A 17554-nucleotide genomic window follows, 5' to 3' on the forward strand; every position below is an offset into this window, starting at 1 on the left:
ACTCCCACCTGTGGTCAGAAGGACATAGGGGTAGATCTCCCCTCTTGGAGAGAAGGAAAGTGCCTGGAGAAAGAAGGAAAACTGCCCACTTCCCAGGGGTTTCTTTAAATAGCAGAACACAAGGCAGCCTGTCATGGTTTGAGATAGTCCCAAAATCCAATTCCCTAGCTCCATTCCCCCTCCCACATCTCAACCTAATGTGAGATGGGTTTTTCCAGACAAAACACACCAGACTCAAAGTGGGGAAAAGGGAATATATTACAATGACTGTACAAATAAATACCATATCACATTATACACATGATCACAAACTATCTCTACCATGACATATAGTATTTACAATGGATCAGATCTCTTCTTCCCTCCAAATAAAAGTCCAGGAGGGAAAGAAGGACAGATCCCTTCCAGTCCTTAAGCAGCAGGATCTTCTAATGCAGCAGGTTTCTCCTCATCTCACGCATGCAGCAGCTGATAGCTGGCTTTCTGCCAGCACTCCATGAGGGAGGTATCCAAGCCTCTCCCCCGGCCCCATCGCCTCACAACCGAGGGGTCTTCTGTGGGCTTCGTAACCCCAGACAAGGTCGTTTCACCACGTCATATCACGAAGACACAGGGGAGTCTTCGTGACGGTCTGGTATCTCTTGCAGGGCCTCTGTGCCCTGTCTCTCAGGCTGCCACCGTGGCAGCAGTGCAAGGGGGGAGAGCCAAGGTCAACTCCCCCTGCATTCCATCTGGCCGTCCCGGTCCAGCTCCGGGACGCTCTGAGCTTCTCAGCTTCTCTCTCTCTCCGGTGCTGCATGTCCAAAACTGCTCTCTAAAATAGGAGTCCATGTCCCTCTTCTCCAAGAGGGGTCTCAAGGGAGTTTTGGGGGAGTGTGGTACGGTCTTACCCCCAAGAACTCTGTAGCTCTCAGGCTGCTGGCTCTCCTTTCCTCGGCTCTCCTTCCAGGAGTCTCCTCTGGTGCTGCATGTTGCTTCTGCTGCTCCTCCAGTTCAGGTCCTTATCTCTGGCTCTCTGCCACCGTTTCTCTGGTCAGTCCCGGCTGCTGCTCTGCACCCGTGGAGAAAACATCTCCTGGCATAACTACAGGCACCTAGCCCAGCTTTATGCTGTTCCAGGTCCCTGCAGCCCCCCAGCCAGGGGCTGGGAGGGGGCCAGAGGCCCCAAGGGGCTCAGAGCCCCTACCTCGTGGCTCTACAACATGGCCACCTCCTCCACAACAACCAAACTACAACTCTTCTTTTCCGGTCTGGTTGTGGTATGTTTACACTTCTGCAGGAGCGCCCATTGGGCAGAACTTCAAAACTTCCAGGGGTTTCCACCCCTTGGGGTCTACCACTTCTCTTAGCTTCTGGGGAAGACAAGGTTCAAACCACTACACAGCCTCTGCTCTGAGCAAACAGAAGCCCTCAGCCCTGGGTTTCCATGAGCAGCATCTCACAGGAACCACTCCAGCTCTGGCCTCCAGCATTTCCTCCAACAGTCGTGCTTTCCTAGTTGGGTCAGACCTGGGGAAGGGAAGCAGCAGGGCCACTCCACAGAGCCCTGGGTAGAGGTAGAAAACTGAGGCATGACGTAAATCGCCTTTGGGATAGACCTGTTGATGTCACTGCTTTGTCCCAGCCCATCCTCCCTGCCTTGAGTGAAGAGGCAGCACATGGAGCCCAGCAGGGACTTTCCTTATCCTGTGGTACCCACCCCATGGCCACGATAACACCATGGCCAGGACTGTCTGATATCAACTCCAGCAGCAGTGTCTCTGTTGTTTCAGTCCTGGTATGCTGGATTTTTCCCAACTGCAAACTGCAGTGGGAGCAAGGGACCGGGGCAGCATGTTCATGCCCACACCCTGGTGAGGAGGGACCCTGATCCTCAGCAGGGCTGTGAGCACAGATGTCGAGTCCTCTCATCCTGACGTTTCTTGCCCCGCTCCGGCGTGACGGGTTTCTCCTCTGGGAAGATGATAGTGGCATATTCTGTCTGGTCAGCTGGCTGGGTCTTGGGGGGCACCTGGGTGCACTGATCCCTCTGAAACTCCAGCACACCATAGTCCACAGTGGATACGGACACCACAGGGGGCTTCTCTTCCTTCTGCAAGGAAATCCCATTGTGGTGATTCAACATCCAGAGGTACCTGCCATCACCAGCACAAGCCCCCTTTTTTACAGCAAGTGCCAGAATCAGGTTTGAGGTATCCCAGGAGGGTGAGAGAGATACAAAGCAGAAAGATGCACAGACCTGGGATAGCATGTGCCCAGAGGAACCAGATCTTGAGCCTTCAGTTCACTGCAAAGCCATGTGTGTCTCAGTTCTCTGCCTCTGCAGGCAGGCTGAGTTCTCTCCCTGTCCTGCAGTGGAAGGCAGGGATGTGCTAGAAGCCTTTTTCCTACCTCTCCATTGGGCTTGAAGATGGCACAGTGTGCACAAAAAGAGCCTGGGGCTGGGTTTGCTCAGCCCAGAGAAGAGAGAGAGCAGGGGAACCTACTCCTTGCCTTCAGCTACCAAATTAATGGGGTAGGAGGGAAGATGGAGACAGATCCCTCCTGGAGGTGCTTGGCAAAAGGGAGAAGAAACCAGGCACCAAATGTAGCAAAATAAATTTTAGCTTAATATATTGGGGGGGAAACATTCTCCCATTTTTTACAGCAATGCAATCCACTGTCAAAGATAGCCCTGCTTTGATAAAGGGTTGGACTAGAGAGTCCCATCCTCTCTGGGGCGTTTTTTTTGATTTTGTGATGGGACTGTTCTGCTGCAGGTGCAGAAAAACAGTTGTAGCTGTGCAGAAAAGATCAAGCAGCAGCAGAGAAGACAGCAGAAGTAAGATGGTTGTGAAGGGCTGATAAAGGGATGCGCTCCACCCTGCTCACCCCAGCAATGCCACAATGCTCCCCTGCAGCACGGCAGGGAGACAGAGGCGGAAAACTCACCGCTGGCATGTTTTCACTTGATGGTTTCTGCACATCTGCAAAGTAACACACTTGGTTAGAAGAGACTTGTTTACCACAACAGCATGAGCTGACCCAGCTCCCCTGCCTTAGAGAGCGCTGGACTCATTTCACCACACTCTTTCTCTACTCATGATCTAACACCCTGAGCATTACAAGGACAAGTGAGACACCAGCCCACAGTCTAGAGTTTAATTTGAATTAATGGAATGCAGGGGAGCCCCCTGTGAGAGCCCCTGGGGTGCCTGCAGAGTGGCTGAGGTGATGCCCTGTGCTGCAGCAGGGTGATAATGAGATGCTCCAAAGGTGCCTGGGCAAGGGGCATGGGAGGGCTTCATGTGCAGCATTAAGGCACCACACCAAGGAGTGGTGTAGATCCACTGCATGTGGTCTGGGGGCTCTACAATGGGCAAGCAGGGCTCAAAGCCCCCATCTCCCCCAGGCATGGAGATATCTGTCCCATAAGGATATGTCACAGCAGAGTTTAGCACGTTGAACCAGCCCATGCACCCCAAGCAGCTGCAGACATCTGGCTGATCCCTAGTCCCGGGCTGGGTTTGCATGGCCCCCAGGGGGATCGTACCTCCTCTCCTGTATGTGATGGTGAGGTAGCCAAAGATCAGCAGCAGAATCACCCCGGCCAGAAGCAGGATGCCCAGGAGCATGGCCTTGATGTGGTCTGAGGGGTTGCCTTCCTCTATCTCTGGCTCCTCAGTGGGATTCATCTCAGGGGCTGCTGCAATAGCCATTCAAAAACAGCAGGTCAAGAGTGGAAAATGGTCTCTATAGTTCTTTTGTGAAAGGCAACAGAGGAACATGGGGGCTGTCCTCAGAACAGGTTCAGTCCCAGACAGGCTGCCACAGCCCCACCATCCCTCCAGGGGCCCTGATTTTGGGCTGACATGGGAGATGTTTTGGATGTGTCCCATTCCTTCCCATTGTAGGTGGTGAAGATGATCCCACACCTCTGAGAGTTGGGGTGCAGAGGGCCAGGGCTCCATTCTGCACCTGCAGGCAGTCCTGTGGCATGACTATGCTCAGCAGAGCCCCATGGAGGACACAGTTTCCCCAGGCCTCCCTGCCATGTCCACATCCTGGGGTCAGCACAGCATCAGCTCGCATTGGGAAGAGATGTTGTGGAAGACAGTGACTTTTGCAGAGTTTTTCTTTTTTATAAAAGGTCAGCTTGAGCCCCACAAAGCTCCTCTGCTGTCAAGCAAGGATATGGCAGAGACTGCTGCAAGATCTCAGTCTCACACACCATGGGACTATCAGACCCTCACAGAGCATGATTTTGCAATGTCAGTATCTACACCGACACTGGCTGTTCAAGGTGTCTGAGCCCTGGTCATCACCCCAAACACAATTCCTGTCCCCAGAGGAGCTGTTCAAGGATGAAGGCAGTTCCCTACACTGGTCTCAGCCTCCATCAATGGGTAAGAACTGCTTCTCCCCACAGCATTACTGGGGACACAGCCCCAGCAGGATGGAGACCTCCTGCATCAGGACCACATCCAGATGCAGTGTTCACAAGGAGGTTAGCCTGTGTTCTTGGACCTCAACCCTGAATGCAAAGGAGGGGGAAAGGGCAGGGCTGTGCTCTCCTGACCCATGTCAGATCCTCCACCAGCAGGGTACTGTCTGCCTTAAGCCCTGGAGCTACAATGTGTTACCCATCAGATCAGCCCCAAGCCTGACCTGTGACCATCAGCTGGGACCGGTTGCTCTCCATCAAAAGGAATTTATTGGGTTCAAAGAAGGTGATCAGTCCACAGTAGTAGGAGCCTGAGTCATTTTGGTGGAGGTTCCGGATCTCAATCTTGAAGACAGGAGTGTGGTTGGTGAGCCGGTACTTCTCTGTCTCCATCCTGGGGTTGTTTGGGCTGATCTCAGCTATTTTTTGGGCTTGGCTGTGGTTGGTGTCCTTGTACCAGTTGAGGCTGTACTCTGAGCCAGAGTCACTCTCCATGGATTTATTGCAGGAGAAGGTGGCTATGCCACCTTCATGGAAAGTTAACACTGATGGGAAGATAGTCACTGTTTGGGAGAGAGGAAACAAGGAGCAGACACGGTTACAGCAGGCATAGATCTCAGAAACAGTCATACCCCCTGTGCAGGAGCCTGGGATGCAAGCCCAGTCCACTTCATTACTCTGGGTCACAGCGAGGTACATCAGTCCATGCCTCTTCCCTCCTGAGTGTGTGCATGCTGGCTGGAGGGGGACCCTCAGAGTTAGTAACTGTACTATGAAGTGGTTTCAGCAGAGCAAGTTGTGCTTTGAGCTAACTAAAATTGGCACAGAACACCTGTACTGGGGAAAACAAACGTTGAGGGTTGTATTATTTTTAAATCTATGCTATATTTTGATGTCTGAGTCATCTTCCCTCCAGCTGTTGCTGACTCTGAAAGTGAGCAGAGGGACTGAGTCCTGGGTCAGGGCAGTGCCCTCCGGTACAGCCCATCTCATGCCTGGTTGCCTGCTGGGATGCTCTGGCTCTCCCCACTGCACCATGCTTGGACCTCAGAGCAGGCAGGGGCTGCCCATGGTACAGTATTTGCTATCTCCATCCTGAGACCACCTAACAGGTCAGAGCAACCTGGAGCTTACAATGCCATCCCTTTCCAGCTGCCTGTCCCCAAACTGTGTGCTCCCCACCCTGGGGATCCCAGATGGGCTTGCCAGGCTGTTCCCAGCACAGAGGGCAGTCAGCTACAGCCACAGGCCTCTTGGCCTGCTGCTTCACCACACTTCCCTTCCCATTATGCCAGCAGGTTCAACCCCTCTGGGCAGCGGGGATGCTGTGAACACAGGCCAGGCACACAGAAGAACACAGTAGTTGTTGCACTAATTTCTGTTGAGAGCAATAAAAAGTGGGAAGGGGCATTTTTCACATGGGTTACCTGACCAAGTGATTCAAACCACCAAGGTTTTGAAAAGTCCCTGTTATTAAAAAATTTACCTTCTCTTTTCAGAAATCAACACCAATAGCAGCTCCAGAGCTTACAGGGAGAGCCAGAAAGTCCCTCCTGTCCCTCCAGCTCTGGCCTGAGGCTGTAGGACCATGACCTCAGTGTCATCAACCAGCAAATGGACCTGGACAATTCCGTGAATAGATACAAGATCAGATGGAAAACTGGGCTGAGAAATGAGGGAGGAGATCAAACAGGAGGAGGGAGGGAGAGAAGTGCCTCAGTTCCCATCAGCAGGATGAGCTGTGGCAGTGCCCACACTAAGAGATGGAATTTTTGAAGAGTTTTGAATTTGCAGTTTTTTAATTTTGCAGTGTTTTGTGTTTAATAGGAAATATTTGGCAGGTTCAGGGCTTTGCTTTCTGTCATTGCTGGTGCCAACAATGAATGAAGTGTTCAGAGGACATCTGAAAGCAGATGTTGGGTTTACATGTTTCCCTGCCTCTTCCCAGCACCAGAGGTAACATCTGCTCCAAGGAACGCCCAGCCCTGCACCCACCATCAGGACAGAAAACACAGGAATCCACTAAAGGAAGAGTCAGACTGGGAGAAAGGGGGAACACAGCTTCACCAGGGCTTCACTTGCTCTGCCGAGACTCACCCCTTCCCCTCAACCTCTCCTTCTTCCCCAAATTTCATCCAGAGCAAGGACCCTGGCTCCCTCAGTGTCAAGTCCAAAACAGGAGTTGCAGCCCAAGGGCACAGACTGAAGCCATGAGAGCCAGAGCAGAAAACACCAGACCCCACATGGCACCGGCAAACCCATCAAACACTAACTACAGTCACTGTGCCACAACACAGCTCTGGTGTCAGCACTGTGGGCTGTGTGCCCTTCCCCATCTGTTAATCCCGTTTCTGCCTCAAGCATCCCCACGTCCTTTGTTTCAGCCACACGTACCCAAAAGCTTTGGGGTCTCTGCCTTCTTGATGCCAGATTCTTAGTTAGTTAGACTAGACTTTAGACATTTTCCAAGAGCTACAAATGACACACGCCATGCCAGCGAGCACGCCACACTCCAGTACCTACCCCGGCGGCAGCAGGCCAGTGTGGGCCCACAGCAGAGCAGGATAGCACAGAGGCCAGCCAGGGCCACCTCCATTCTGCCCCACGTCGTCGTCGAGGCACCTGGAGCCGCGGCGAGGCGGTGGGTCCCCTGCCCAGGCAGAGGCGATGTGCTGTGCTGTATGTGCTCTGCCGGCCCCGGCTCCCTCTGTGCCGCCTCCCCCGCAGCAGGAACTTGTTCTCTGTCGTACCCTGCAAGGGCTGGGTGGAAATGAAACGTGCCCGGCTCTCCCCCAGAGGGAAACCCGGGCTGCCTCCCACCCCCAGCTTCCTCCCCTCGGAGGCAAGGATCAGCTGAGCCATACATGGCCTCTTTCCCCTCCTTGCTTTCCCACGCAGGCAACCAGCTACCGAGCAGCAGGGACAGGTACCTCTGAGCCTGAACCCTTTTTGGGGATATCTTTCAGGGATGGAGCAGGCAGGGGCCACATGGGACAGGTCCTCAGTTCCAAGCCTGGCACATAAGTAAAAGCTGTCTTGGGTTCCCAGGCACCCATGGGTGTTCCCAACAGGTGCCCAAGGCAGTGGAGTATTGGGGGACATGTGGCACTGGGTAGACAGGGAGGGTCTGGGTAGCCATGGGGCACCTACTGGTAGGCTGCTCCCACTGGGAGAAGAGGGAGAAGGAGAAGGAGAAGGAGAAGGAGAAGGAGAAGGAGAAGGAGAAGGAGAAGGAGAAGGAGAAGGAGAAGGAGAAGGAGAAGGAGAAGGAGAAGGTTTGCCACCTTCAGAGTGTTTTTTCATGATAGATTTGCAGAGAGTAAAGGCAGGTGCCCAGAGCCAGGATGCTGTTATTGGGGTGAAATTTGCAGAAGACTTCTGTAGTTTTTCCACCATCAATGTTCCCCACTCACCACACTAATACTCGCATAGGAAATAACCAGCAGTGAAAGCAGCTCCTCCACTTCTCTCGAACACAGCCTCGGTACCTCACAATTTTGGAAAATGTCAGGGGAAAATTAATAATTGGGGTGAAGGATGTGATTCTAATGACGATTTCATTATTTTCCAGGCTTTCAGAAATGAGCTGCAGGGCTGGGGCTTGCTCACCTCTCACTTTCAAACATGGCCCTGGCAGGCAAGTGGGCTGGGGGAACCACCCCCAACTTCATAGAATCATAGAATCATTAAGATTGGAAAGATCTCTAAGATCATCAAGTCAAACCATTAACCTAACACTACTGTGATGGTCAAATTGGGATGGCCAAGGAGGGGGTTCTGAACTGGGGCAGACAGGGCTCACCCTGGGTGGGTGGCTAAGTCCAGCCTGTCCTGGGTCTTCTTTTCCAGTCTCCTCCCGGCACTGCAGCACCATTCCTTTCTCATGAGCTGCTGGCCCTGCTTGGGCTGCAGAGCAAGGCTGGGAACTGTGCCTACCTTGTCACCTCTCCATGCCACCTGGCCAGAGGCCACCGCACTGCCTGGATGGGTGGCAAAGGGAGTGCTCTCCACCATGTGCAAGGGTGTAGGTGGGTTTTGAGCTGGACATCACCTCTTCTTTCACAATTTTCTGCATTCCCACTCAGAAAACCCTAACTAAAATAAACTAAAATGAACTTCAGGAAATATGGAAGCTCATAGCAAGGAGGCTTTTCTGCCTTGAGGTTTTGTGACCCCAAATGCTGACACGAGGCATCTGGGCCACGTTGGGGAAGGCTTGTTTGGCACTTGCCACATGTTTTGATTTCTAAAGGCAGAAGATGTGATGGGTATCACTGCCAAGATCACGACTTTTCGAGGCAGGGATCAGCAGGAAAAACTGGCTCATCCTCCCTGCCCCATGCAGCAGCATCAGAGGGCTCTGATTAAAATCATAGCATGAATTGCTCAGACTTTCCAATGCACGCTTGAAATGGGTGTAAGCCGGTACCCAAGGCGGGGAGGCTGCCACGTCCACGAGAAACCAACAATGGCTAGGTGCCCTTTTTTCTGAGAAAAAAAAACTAGAAGTGATGAAAAGAATAAAAGAAAAGATCAATCTCGCTGTTAGGAAGCCGCTGCGGAGGAAAGCGAGGTGAGCAGCGGTGCCATGCCCCAGCCCAGCATGTGCCTCAGGTGTCAGCATCATAGAGGAGCCCAGCCCCAGTCCCACAGCAGCCACCAGGCTTCAGGAAGGCTTTGCACCCTGCCTGCACCCTGCCAGACCAACATAGCTCCTGCTGGCTCTTTCACCAGGTTCTCCAGCACCAAGAAAAACAGCCTGGCTCAAGCCATGCTGCTGCACCCCGTCATGCTGGTAAATCCCCTCCAGCCCAATGGGGTGGATGGTACACCTTGGGGGTTTGCTGAGGGGTCACTTTATGTGAGCTTGAATATAGTAAATTCCATGGGACAGTCCTTTGCTATTTGGCCACCAAAAGAGGAAAAGAAGGTCTAAAAAGGAAGGAGAAAGAGGAATAAGTGAGAAAACAGTTTGTTCTTTAAAACTAAGAGAGAGTAACTTCAGCAAGCACATCACACCACTTCATAGGAGCACAAATGTCCTTTTTTTTCCCCAACAAGAAGGTGGCCCACTGAGTCTGTGAGAGTCCCACCAACGCAGCTGGGACACAGAGGAGGTTCTAGTCTCCTGCAGCCATCGCTGTCAGGGCACACAGCTATCAGCAGAGTCAAAGGGTAGAGAGTCAGACCCAATATGGCTTACAAGTATCTGGGGTATTTAAGGAGCACTGAAAATTTGGAAGATGAAAAAGAGCCGTGATCAAACACCACAGATGAGCTTACTGGAGTCCAGAGCTAAATGACTTTGAAGTCCAGGGAAAGTAAAGCTTCCCAAATGAAATGAGGAACACAAGTTACCCCAAAAAGATGCTCAGGAAGAGAAACCCACAGGTTCCAAAGATCCTTCCCCCAACAGTTTAACTGAATTCACATCTGTGGGTCTGACCCAGGCGGGAGGTGAATGGCTTGGGCAAGAAGAGGAAACAGTTAATAGTGTTTGCAGATAAACACGGAAGAGTGTTGAGGTCTTTCAGGTACTTCTTGGAAATTAGGAAGGTCTCTGCAAATTATTTGCATGAGGAACAGCACCTGACCCTGTGGGGACAGGCAGCAGCCCGTGGGTGTGAGTAAGCAGCGGTAGGCAGTGAGTAAGCGGAGGGATGGAACAGAGGCACGAAAATGTTCCTTTAGCAAGCGGAAACCTGCAGGGCCTGGGCAGAGCAATGGTAACTGTGATGGGAAGGTGCCACAAGGGTATGGCATGGGGCCACCATCACCTTCAGCATGGCAGTGAGGTGCTGACCCTACTGCGGGCAGAGCCCGGTGGTACTAAGGACTCTGATGGTCCATCTCTAGCAAGTGGTGTTGTTAAAGTCTGTAGAAATCAGGAGTTGCTGCTGCTCGGGATCCCATCAACCCATCTGTGCTCAGACCAGTTTGGGGCAGGACCTGGCACCAGTTGGGATATGCCCGTGCATCCCAAGCAAAACTGCAGCAGCTGTACCCTCTGCCTCTCAGTGCACCTCTTGTACTCAAGGGGCACCTCCAGTCATTCCCAGCCCTGTCACAAGTGATGGCCCACTCCAGCACCTCAATCCTGGCAGCAGCACGCTCTGCACCGGCACTGGCTGTGCCTTCACACTGTTTCCATTCGGAGCTGGGTGAAGCGCACAGGGACCTTTCTCAGCCGCGTCACTCACTGTACGCAGGAAGGATCGTGGAGATCGCTGCATCGAGATAAACTGTGGGGTAAGCAGAATGTCAGCTCAGGAGGGGCTGCGTCACATGCGGCCTTCCTTGGGACAGACAGCAGCTGCAGGCAGGGAAAAGAGCACAGGGCTATGATAGGGGAAGGATATCGGGGGGCAAGAATTTTAGGCCTTTCTGGAGGATTTAAGAAGTTCCTGGAGGAAAGGAGCAAGGCTGGGACCTTCTCCCTGATGGTTGGGATGCATGGCCCAGAGGTGGGAAGAGGGTACAAGGCCTGGCAGCAAAACACAGGCAAAAATCAGGGGAGCAGGCTTTGCAAAGGCAAGGAGTCCAGGCTATGTTCTCCTCCACCTGCACCCACTGTCCCTCAGCATCCAGGCCCTCCCAGCAAGGCTCCTGGGGCTGGGACACCATCACAGCCCCCATCCAGCTGAGGCCAGGATCCGGCAGGCATGTCTCTGGGCACAGGGACCCCTCTGCCCTGCTGGTACCCACAGCTGCTCCAGCCCACTGAGTCCTGGGTGAGGGTGCACACAGGGGCTGCAGCTGCTGATTTGGGGCAGGATGGGGGCATCAGGGAAGCACCCAGAGAGGCCAGGCCATCTTATCTCATTCTCTCTCTATCAGACCTCCCACCTCACTCCAGGCAGCAGCCTCATCAAACACTTCATTTACAGAATCACAGACTCATTTAGGTTGGAAAAGACCTCTGAGATCATCAAGTCCAACCTATGACCAAACACCACCATGACAACTAGATCACAGCACTAAGTGCCACGACCAGTCTTTCCTTAAACACTTCCAGAGATAGTGACTCCATCACCTCTCTGGGCAGCCCATTCCAAACTTTAATCACCCTTTCTGTGAAGAAATTCCTCCTAATGTCCAACCTAAACCTCCCCTGCACAGCTTAAGACTATGTCCTCTCATCCTGTCACTAGTTGCCTGAGAGAAGAGCTTGACCCCCACCTGTCTACAACCTCCTCTCAGGGAGTTGTAGAGAGCAATAAGGTCACCTCTGAGCCTCCTTTTCTCCAGGCAGAACACCCCCACTGCCCTCAGCTGCTGCTCAGTGTGGGACCTCAGTGTCTTCCACAACAAAATTTTACCATTAATACAACTATTAAAATAGTTTACAATCATCACAGCAGTTATTTACCATTTATTTACCAATTACGTTATTGGGCAAGTTTTTTAATCGCAAAAATTAGTAAAAATAATTATTGGGGTTTTTGGTTTGTGGGGGTTTTGGGTTTGTTTTGTTTTTTGTTTTTTTTTTTTGGGGGGGGGTTGTTGTTTGGTTTTGTTTTGTTTTTGTTGCCTTTTTTTTTTGTTTTTGTAACAAGGGTAGGAAATACGCCCCGGTCGGTAACTCCGCATCCCCCCCCGCGCTCCCCCCACGGCGGTGACGCGGCGCTGACGCGGGCGGTGGGAGCGGCGGAAGCGGCGGGGTTGTCCCGGTAACCCAACGCCGGGAAGGCTGCGGGGGCCGCGGCCATGGGCGAGCTGGGCCCGGACGATGGGGCCGGCAACACCTACAGCCTTCGGCCCGGCCTCCAGCACCGGTGAGCCAAGGGGGGGGGTTTAGTACGGAGAGGGGATGGTGGGGGCCTTGGGCTGGGGGGGGTTGGCCCTGGGGATGTGGGAGCTGCGGTGGGACTGTCGGGGAGGGGCTCCCTGGGCAGGAGAGGCTGTAGGGGTGTGTTGGGAATGGGGGAGCCCCGAGGGTTTGGGAGATGGGGGGCACTGGGCTCCCTGACCAACTTTGACATGCGCTCGGGTGGAGGATGCTGCTGGAGGGGCAACTTCCAAGAAGGCTGTTTTCACACTTTTTCATGGGTGTTTGGCTTTTGGCAGGGCTGGTTAAGTATCTCCGTCTTAGCAGAGTTTTTTTCCCCCGTGGTTTTTGATTTGTCATTTTTTCTTAAGTATGCGAAAGCTACATTTTCCCAGGTGGGACTGTGTATGTTTCTACACGTTGTGTGAACTTTTGGGGCTTTCTGTTGCTGCTTTTTTTTTCCCTGATAGATTCAAATCGTCCTCAGTAAAAGAATGCATCCATGTGATACTGAAGGAGAAGCTGGCCAATGTACAGTACAACCCAGAGGAAATGCCTGAGCTTACAAAGTCCTTATCAGAGACAATAAAAGACAGACTGAAAGGTAAGGAGGTCTGCTGGGGAAGTAATTTCTCTTCTTACCGTGTCGTCTCCCTTTTGACAAAATCTCTCTTTCCTCTTTTATTCTTGAAACCTATTCCTTCCATGTTGACTGACTCGAGTCTACTGTTATGAAACAATCTGTCCTATATATACATTCCTCGCCCGCGGAACTGAAGATCTAATTTAAGCAGACAGGATCTGTTTTTGTGTAGCTTGGCTAGTGTGGGATGTCAGGAGGGGCTGCAGAGGTGAAGAAGCGGCACTGGAGAGAAGAAAGAAGTGATGCTTCATTGCTTCTTGCTTCCATAAAAAGAACCATTCCTGCCTTTTTTCTGCTGCGAGTTAGGTCAGAGTTGTGTCAGAGTGGAATAGCAGGGAGATCAGAATAAGGCTCAGAGGGCACAGGGAAGGGGGAGAGAGGAGCAGTCAGACAAGGAGGGGTATGACTACAGCCTTACAGCACTGGAAGAAGGTTGTGGTGATGCTGCACAGAATATCCTCCAATATTTTTGAGTTCAAGAAGGAAACTGCAAGCTCCAGCAGGTGTTTCCTGAGTTCTGTGCTGGGACAAGTACATGGATGTGTGTGCTGGCACAGCCACTTTTTTTTTTTGCTTTCCTCCTGGGGCAGGCTGGTGCTCCATCTGCTGGTCTGGCCTGACGCAGTGGCATGGCCGGACTGTCACCCTCGGCAGTGCCACGGATTGATGCTTCTCCCAGATTTGCACATCTGCTTTAAAGCCAGCAGCAGCTGTAGGCCCAGCACGTGTTGATTCCGAGCTCATATGCACAGGGCTTGGCTGTAGTAATGTGTAAACACAGTTGCAGCAGCCTGAAGCAAGGCTGGCCCCGTGTGGCCACTGTATCAGCTGGTATCTCTGATAAGCATTGACGTGGTGGATGTTATAACAGACCCAGCCTGTTGTGTTCAATCCTCCAGTGGAAACAATGCGCCGGAGTCTTCCTGGGACACTGCTTTGTTGAAGATAGGCATTAGGATCCGTATTTGATTTTAAACATGCTTGTTCTGATTTGGCTTCTGGAACATTGCCATGGCCTGATTGGATCTGGTCTGTGCCTCGGAGGTGTTTCTTTACTATTGTAAAACTATTGCATATCTCTGCAGACACATAACACAGACCCACATATGCTTTTATGGGGCCTTTTATCCCACTCAGAAGCAAAGGAAACACCTGTATGGCAGAATAATCTCTACAATACCTTTGCATCAGAACAGTTTTAAAATAAGGCAATTTTTTTCAATTTGCATTTTTTTCCACAGCAGCCTTATTTACATTCTTTCCATGTGGTCAGCTCTTGAAAGATGTCAAAGCAGAATATAGTGTGGCTGCTCAGGGGTGTCTTCTGCCTTAGATGCATCTTTTGATAGAGGCCAACTATTCTGTTCACCCTTTAGCTCCAGTAAAACCATGGTACTCCATGCTAGGAAAATGAATCCACAAGGCAGTCTGTCCACTTGGCTACTTGCATGGGCTTTTAGAGGACACTTGCTTTGTAGCCAGAAACCTTTAGCATTTAGGGTCCTGTTTTGGGCTCATATTTTAAACAAATTGTTGCTCTCACTATTATTTTTTTCTCTCTCTCCAGAGGAGGGATATGACAGGTACAAAATGGTGGTGCAGGTTGTGATTGGAGAACAGAGAGGAGAAGGAGTGAAGTAAGTTTTCTAATTGTCTTTCTATCATGTTTGTTGGGTTTGGGTGTCGTTTTTTCCTTTGGAAGCTGCTTCCAGCTTTGCTAGGTACAAAGATCTCTCTGCAGATGATAAAGTGTAAAGCACTTTCTTTTCTCTTTAAGTGGCACTTGAGGGCTTAGGTTGTGGCTGATTGAATTAGCCAGTGATAATGGGCTCTGTGGTGGTTCTTAGCAACCCGAAATGCTGAGAAGCATTGGTGAGGAGTGTTGCAGAAGCATTTTATTTTGTATTCATGATGAACTAGGGCACAGACTCTATCCGTTCCCGAGGCCCTGCTGGAGCAAAAGAGCCATGGTAACTCACTTCTGTCTAAAGCCAGATTTCCATAAGCACTTCATTTACATTTAATCATCCCAGGTAGGCATTTTTCAGAAGTTTAAATATCAATAATCCCCCTGCACTACTGTCCTGGGAACCGAGCCAAATTCCCATGTGGGTGCTGAGCACTTGCAGTCAGCTCCAGATGCCTGCAGTCAGACAAAAGAATTCCTCTTGGCTGCAGTAGTGGGCTGTAGCTTTCCATTATTACTACTGGGTAGGGAGAAGACAAAAGAGAACAGCCCACAAGGTTTATGTGCTTTATCTGCTGGGCTTATCTTTATTATTGTTCCTGGTACTCCAGCAGAAGATAAGTGCAGCAGAGCTGCCTTAGTGTTTTGGGGGTCAGAGAGAAATATTTGTACCTGCTGCTCAGGCTTTTGTCAGGAATGTCCAGCTGCAGGCAGACTGCTCCAGAAGCACCGTACCAGGGTGAACAGTTCAGTGAGGTGGAAATGTGAAGCCCAACAACACAGGCTGACAGAGCAGCCTGTGGGGAAATTCTCTGGTTTGCAACAGACAGGAGGCAATATTGATGAATGGTCACCAACATCCTTAATGCAAAATACTGGGTAACCAGGGTGTTCCAGAGGCAGAGTGGAATACTGTACAGCAAAAAACAAAAAATCAGGATAATCTTGAGGGCTAAGGTAATAGAAGAGATTAAATTCAGCAATCTTAGAACAGTAAGTCATACATGTAGGGACTGGGAACAACATGGTGTGCCACAAAGAGGAATCCCATCAGCTGAGACTGACTGGGGCAGGCAGGGACTGGGACATTTGCAGCAAAGAAGGGGGAATGTCAGTGACATCAGACAAGACAGCAGCGAGGTCTCATCTGTAATACCCTGTTATGGTCCGGTTACTTGTCCTCAGGGTAAGGCTTGGACTGAAGCAGGTGTAGAAGTCCAGCAGGATGTTCAGGGAACAGAAAGTATAGATACAAAAAGACTAGAAGAGCTTAGCTCGTGGTCTAGTAACACGGCATCTGCCAAGGAATACGATCGCTTCCTATAAATAAGTTGGGAGTATGTACCATGAGGGTGCAGAAGGTGAAGGACAAGGACAAATAAGCTAAATCAGTCACCAATACACATAGGCCAGAAGTCAAAGATTCTTACACACCATACCAATGAGGTTCAAGCCCTGCTGCACAGTGGAGGTAGCAGGGTTGATATGTGATGAGCTTGAAGATGGAGCTTGAGCCACATACAGAGGGGATCAAAGCATGTGGTATTCAGCAGTGGAGATTTAGGCTTGGGATTCAGGAGAACGCTTCCCAATTCCTTTATCTTTAAAGAAAGCTCAGTTTGGTTTTCGAGGAAAGTATCTGTGATCACTTAGGTCCTCACACAGGAACGTCTCTGCTCTGGCTCCTTTGTTTAGCATGGCCGCGCGATGTTTCTGGGATGCCGACACTGACAGCTGTGCTCACGACGTGTTCATGAATGTAAGTACCAGCTGGATTCCCATGGGAAGTGTAGGGCTACTTGCTTTTGTATGAGAGCCAGAGAGACCTTAAATATGGAGCAGAAAAAAACGCAACCAGTAGAAGGAATGAACCAAGACTACTGAAGCAGTATGATTTATGTCCTCATTCACATAACATACTTAGATATAATATCTGACATAGTGAAACTTCTCTCCTGAGTAGGTCACACAGTACGGTACAGAAGTCATTATAGTCATGCCATTTTACAGGTGGGAAGAGGAAGCACAAGACACAAAGTCTTCTCTGTGCTTTTCTGAACTGCAGTCATGGAGCATGGCTGAAATCCAGGACTGAGTAGAAGTCGAGGTTTTACTTCATTATTTTTTTATTTTTAACTGGCACCTAGACACCTGTGGGAGTGTGGATGGAGGAAGGTGAGGCACTTCTGGCATTCAGATGCACTGACCTGGGTTACACCAAAAGTGAGGTGAACAAAAGACAGAAAGTTGCTATATATTACAAAGCAAGGTTATGCTCTGGCCTAAACGTTCCCTGAGGTTTTCCCATTCCACTAGGCTAGCAAAGAGCCTTGACTAACATGGACCCTTTCTCTGTTTTCCCCAGGACAGCTTGTTTTGTGTGGTAGCTGCCTTTGGCTGCTTCTACTATTGAAAGTGGCAAACATTGCACAGAGGGACAGAGTTGGAGGAGGAAGCTTTGCTTTGGGGTATTTTTTGTTAAAGTGCACTAAAGCATCATGTTCTTCCTGTAGTACCTAAGAAAATAACAGCTATACAAAGCACGTCCTACACCTGGTCTACACACTACAACATTCCTTCTTCCTTGTGGATATCAATAGAGCTTTAAGCACAATATTATTATGTCCTTTATTTAAATGGCCCTTTGTTTTTTATGTAGTATGTTGGTTTTGTCCTAAAAGTGTATTGTTTCTAAGACAAACTAAACTTGTGTCTTGAAAGGGTTCTGTTACTTCCATTTTTATGAAATTAATTAAATATTTATAAGAAAAGAAACATAATAAATCTATGTATTTAATATTTCTTCTCCTGTGATATTTTCTTCCACTCTACAAAGTGCACTCGTCTGGATGGCTTGTCTGCACTACTCAGATGAGCATTTTCTGATGATTCTTTGTAAACTAACCCATAAAGCTGACCTCTTATTCTGGTTATCCAGATTTGTTTCTGTGACTCCTATAACAATTGGGCTACGAGTCCCAGCTGTGTCACATGAGGTGGTATTAATTGATAGGAAGACAAGGTATTTAGGAC

The 17554-nt window shown here is 50.4% G+C and overlaps 2 protein-coding genes across 3 annotated transcripts; one reads left to right on the forward strand and one right to left on the reverse strand.

Annotated features, from left to right (window-relative positions):
- Positions 1–1873: 1873 nt before the first annotated feature.
- On the reverse strand, positions 1874–7046 carry PDCD1 (programmed cell death 1). Its single transcript, XM_027751075.2, has 5 exons — positions 6947–7046; positions 4648–4986; positions 3533–3685; positions 2932–2966; positions 1874–2092 (listed from the first exon to the last, which is right to left on the reverse strand). Exons 1-5 carry the CDS (start codon positions 7017–7019, stop codon positions 1874–1876), a joined length of 819 nt encoding a protein of 272 aa, XP_027606876.1. The 5' UTR covers positions 7020–7046.
- Positions 7047–12086: 5040 nt separating this feature from the next.
- Positions 12087–17320, forward strand: DYNLT2B (dynein light chain Tctex-type 2B). 2 transcript variants are annotated; one of them, XM_039378068.1, is made up of 5 exons: positions 12087–12198; positions 12662–12795; positions 14402–14471; positions 16217–16280; positions 16532–17320. In XM_039378068.1, the coding sequence occupies exons 1-5, from the start codon at positions 12131–12133 to the stop codon at positions 16577–16579; spliced, it is 384 nt and encodes a 127-aa protein (XP_039234002.1). In that variant the 5' UTR covers positions 12087–12130; the 3' UTR covers positions 16580–17320. The 2 variants fall into 2 exon arrangements, with proteins under 2 accessions (XP_039234002.1, XP_027606892.1); XM_027751091.2 differs by having other exon boundaries at positions 12088–12198; positions 16887–17320.
- The last annotated feature ends 234 nt before the right edge of the window (positions 17321–17554 follow it).

Source organism: Pipra filicauda, unplaced genomic scaffold (genome assembly GCF_003945595.2).
Source record: "Pipra filicauda isolate LSUMZ 115617 unplaced genomic scaffold, ASM394559v2 scaffold98_size3848907_pilon, whole genome shotgun sequence".
NCBI lineage: Eukaryota > Metazoa > Chordata > Aves > Passeriformes > Pipridae > Pipra > Pipra filicauda.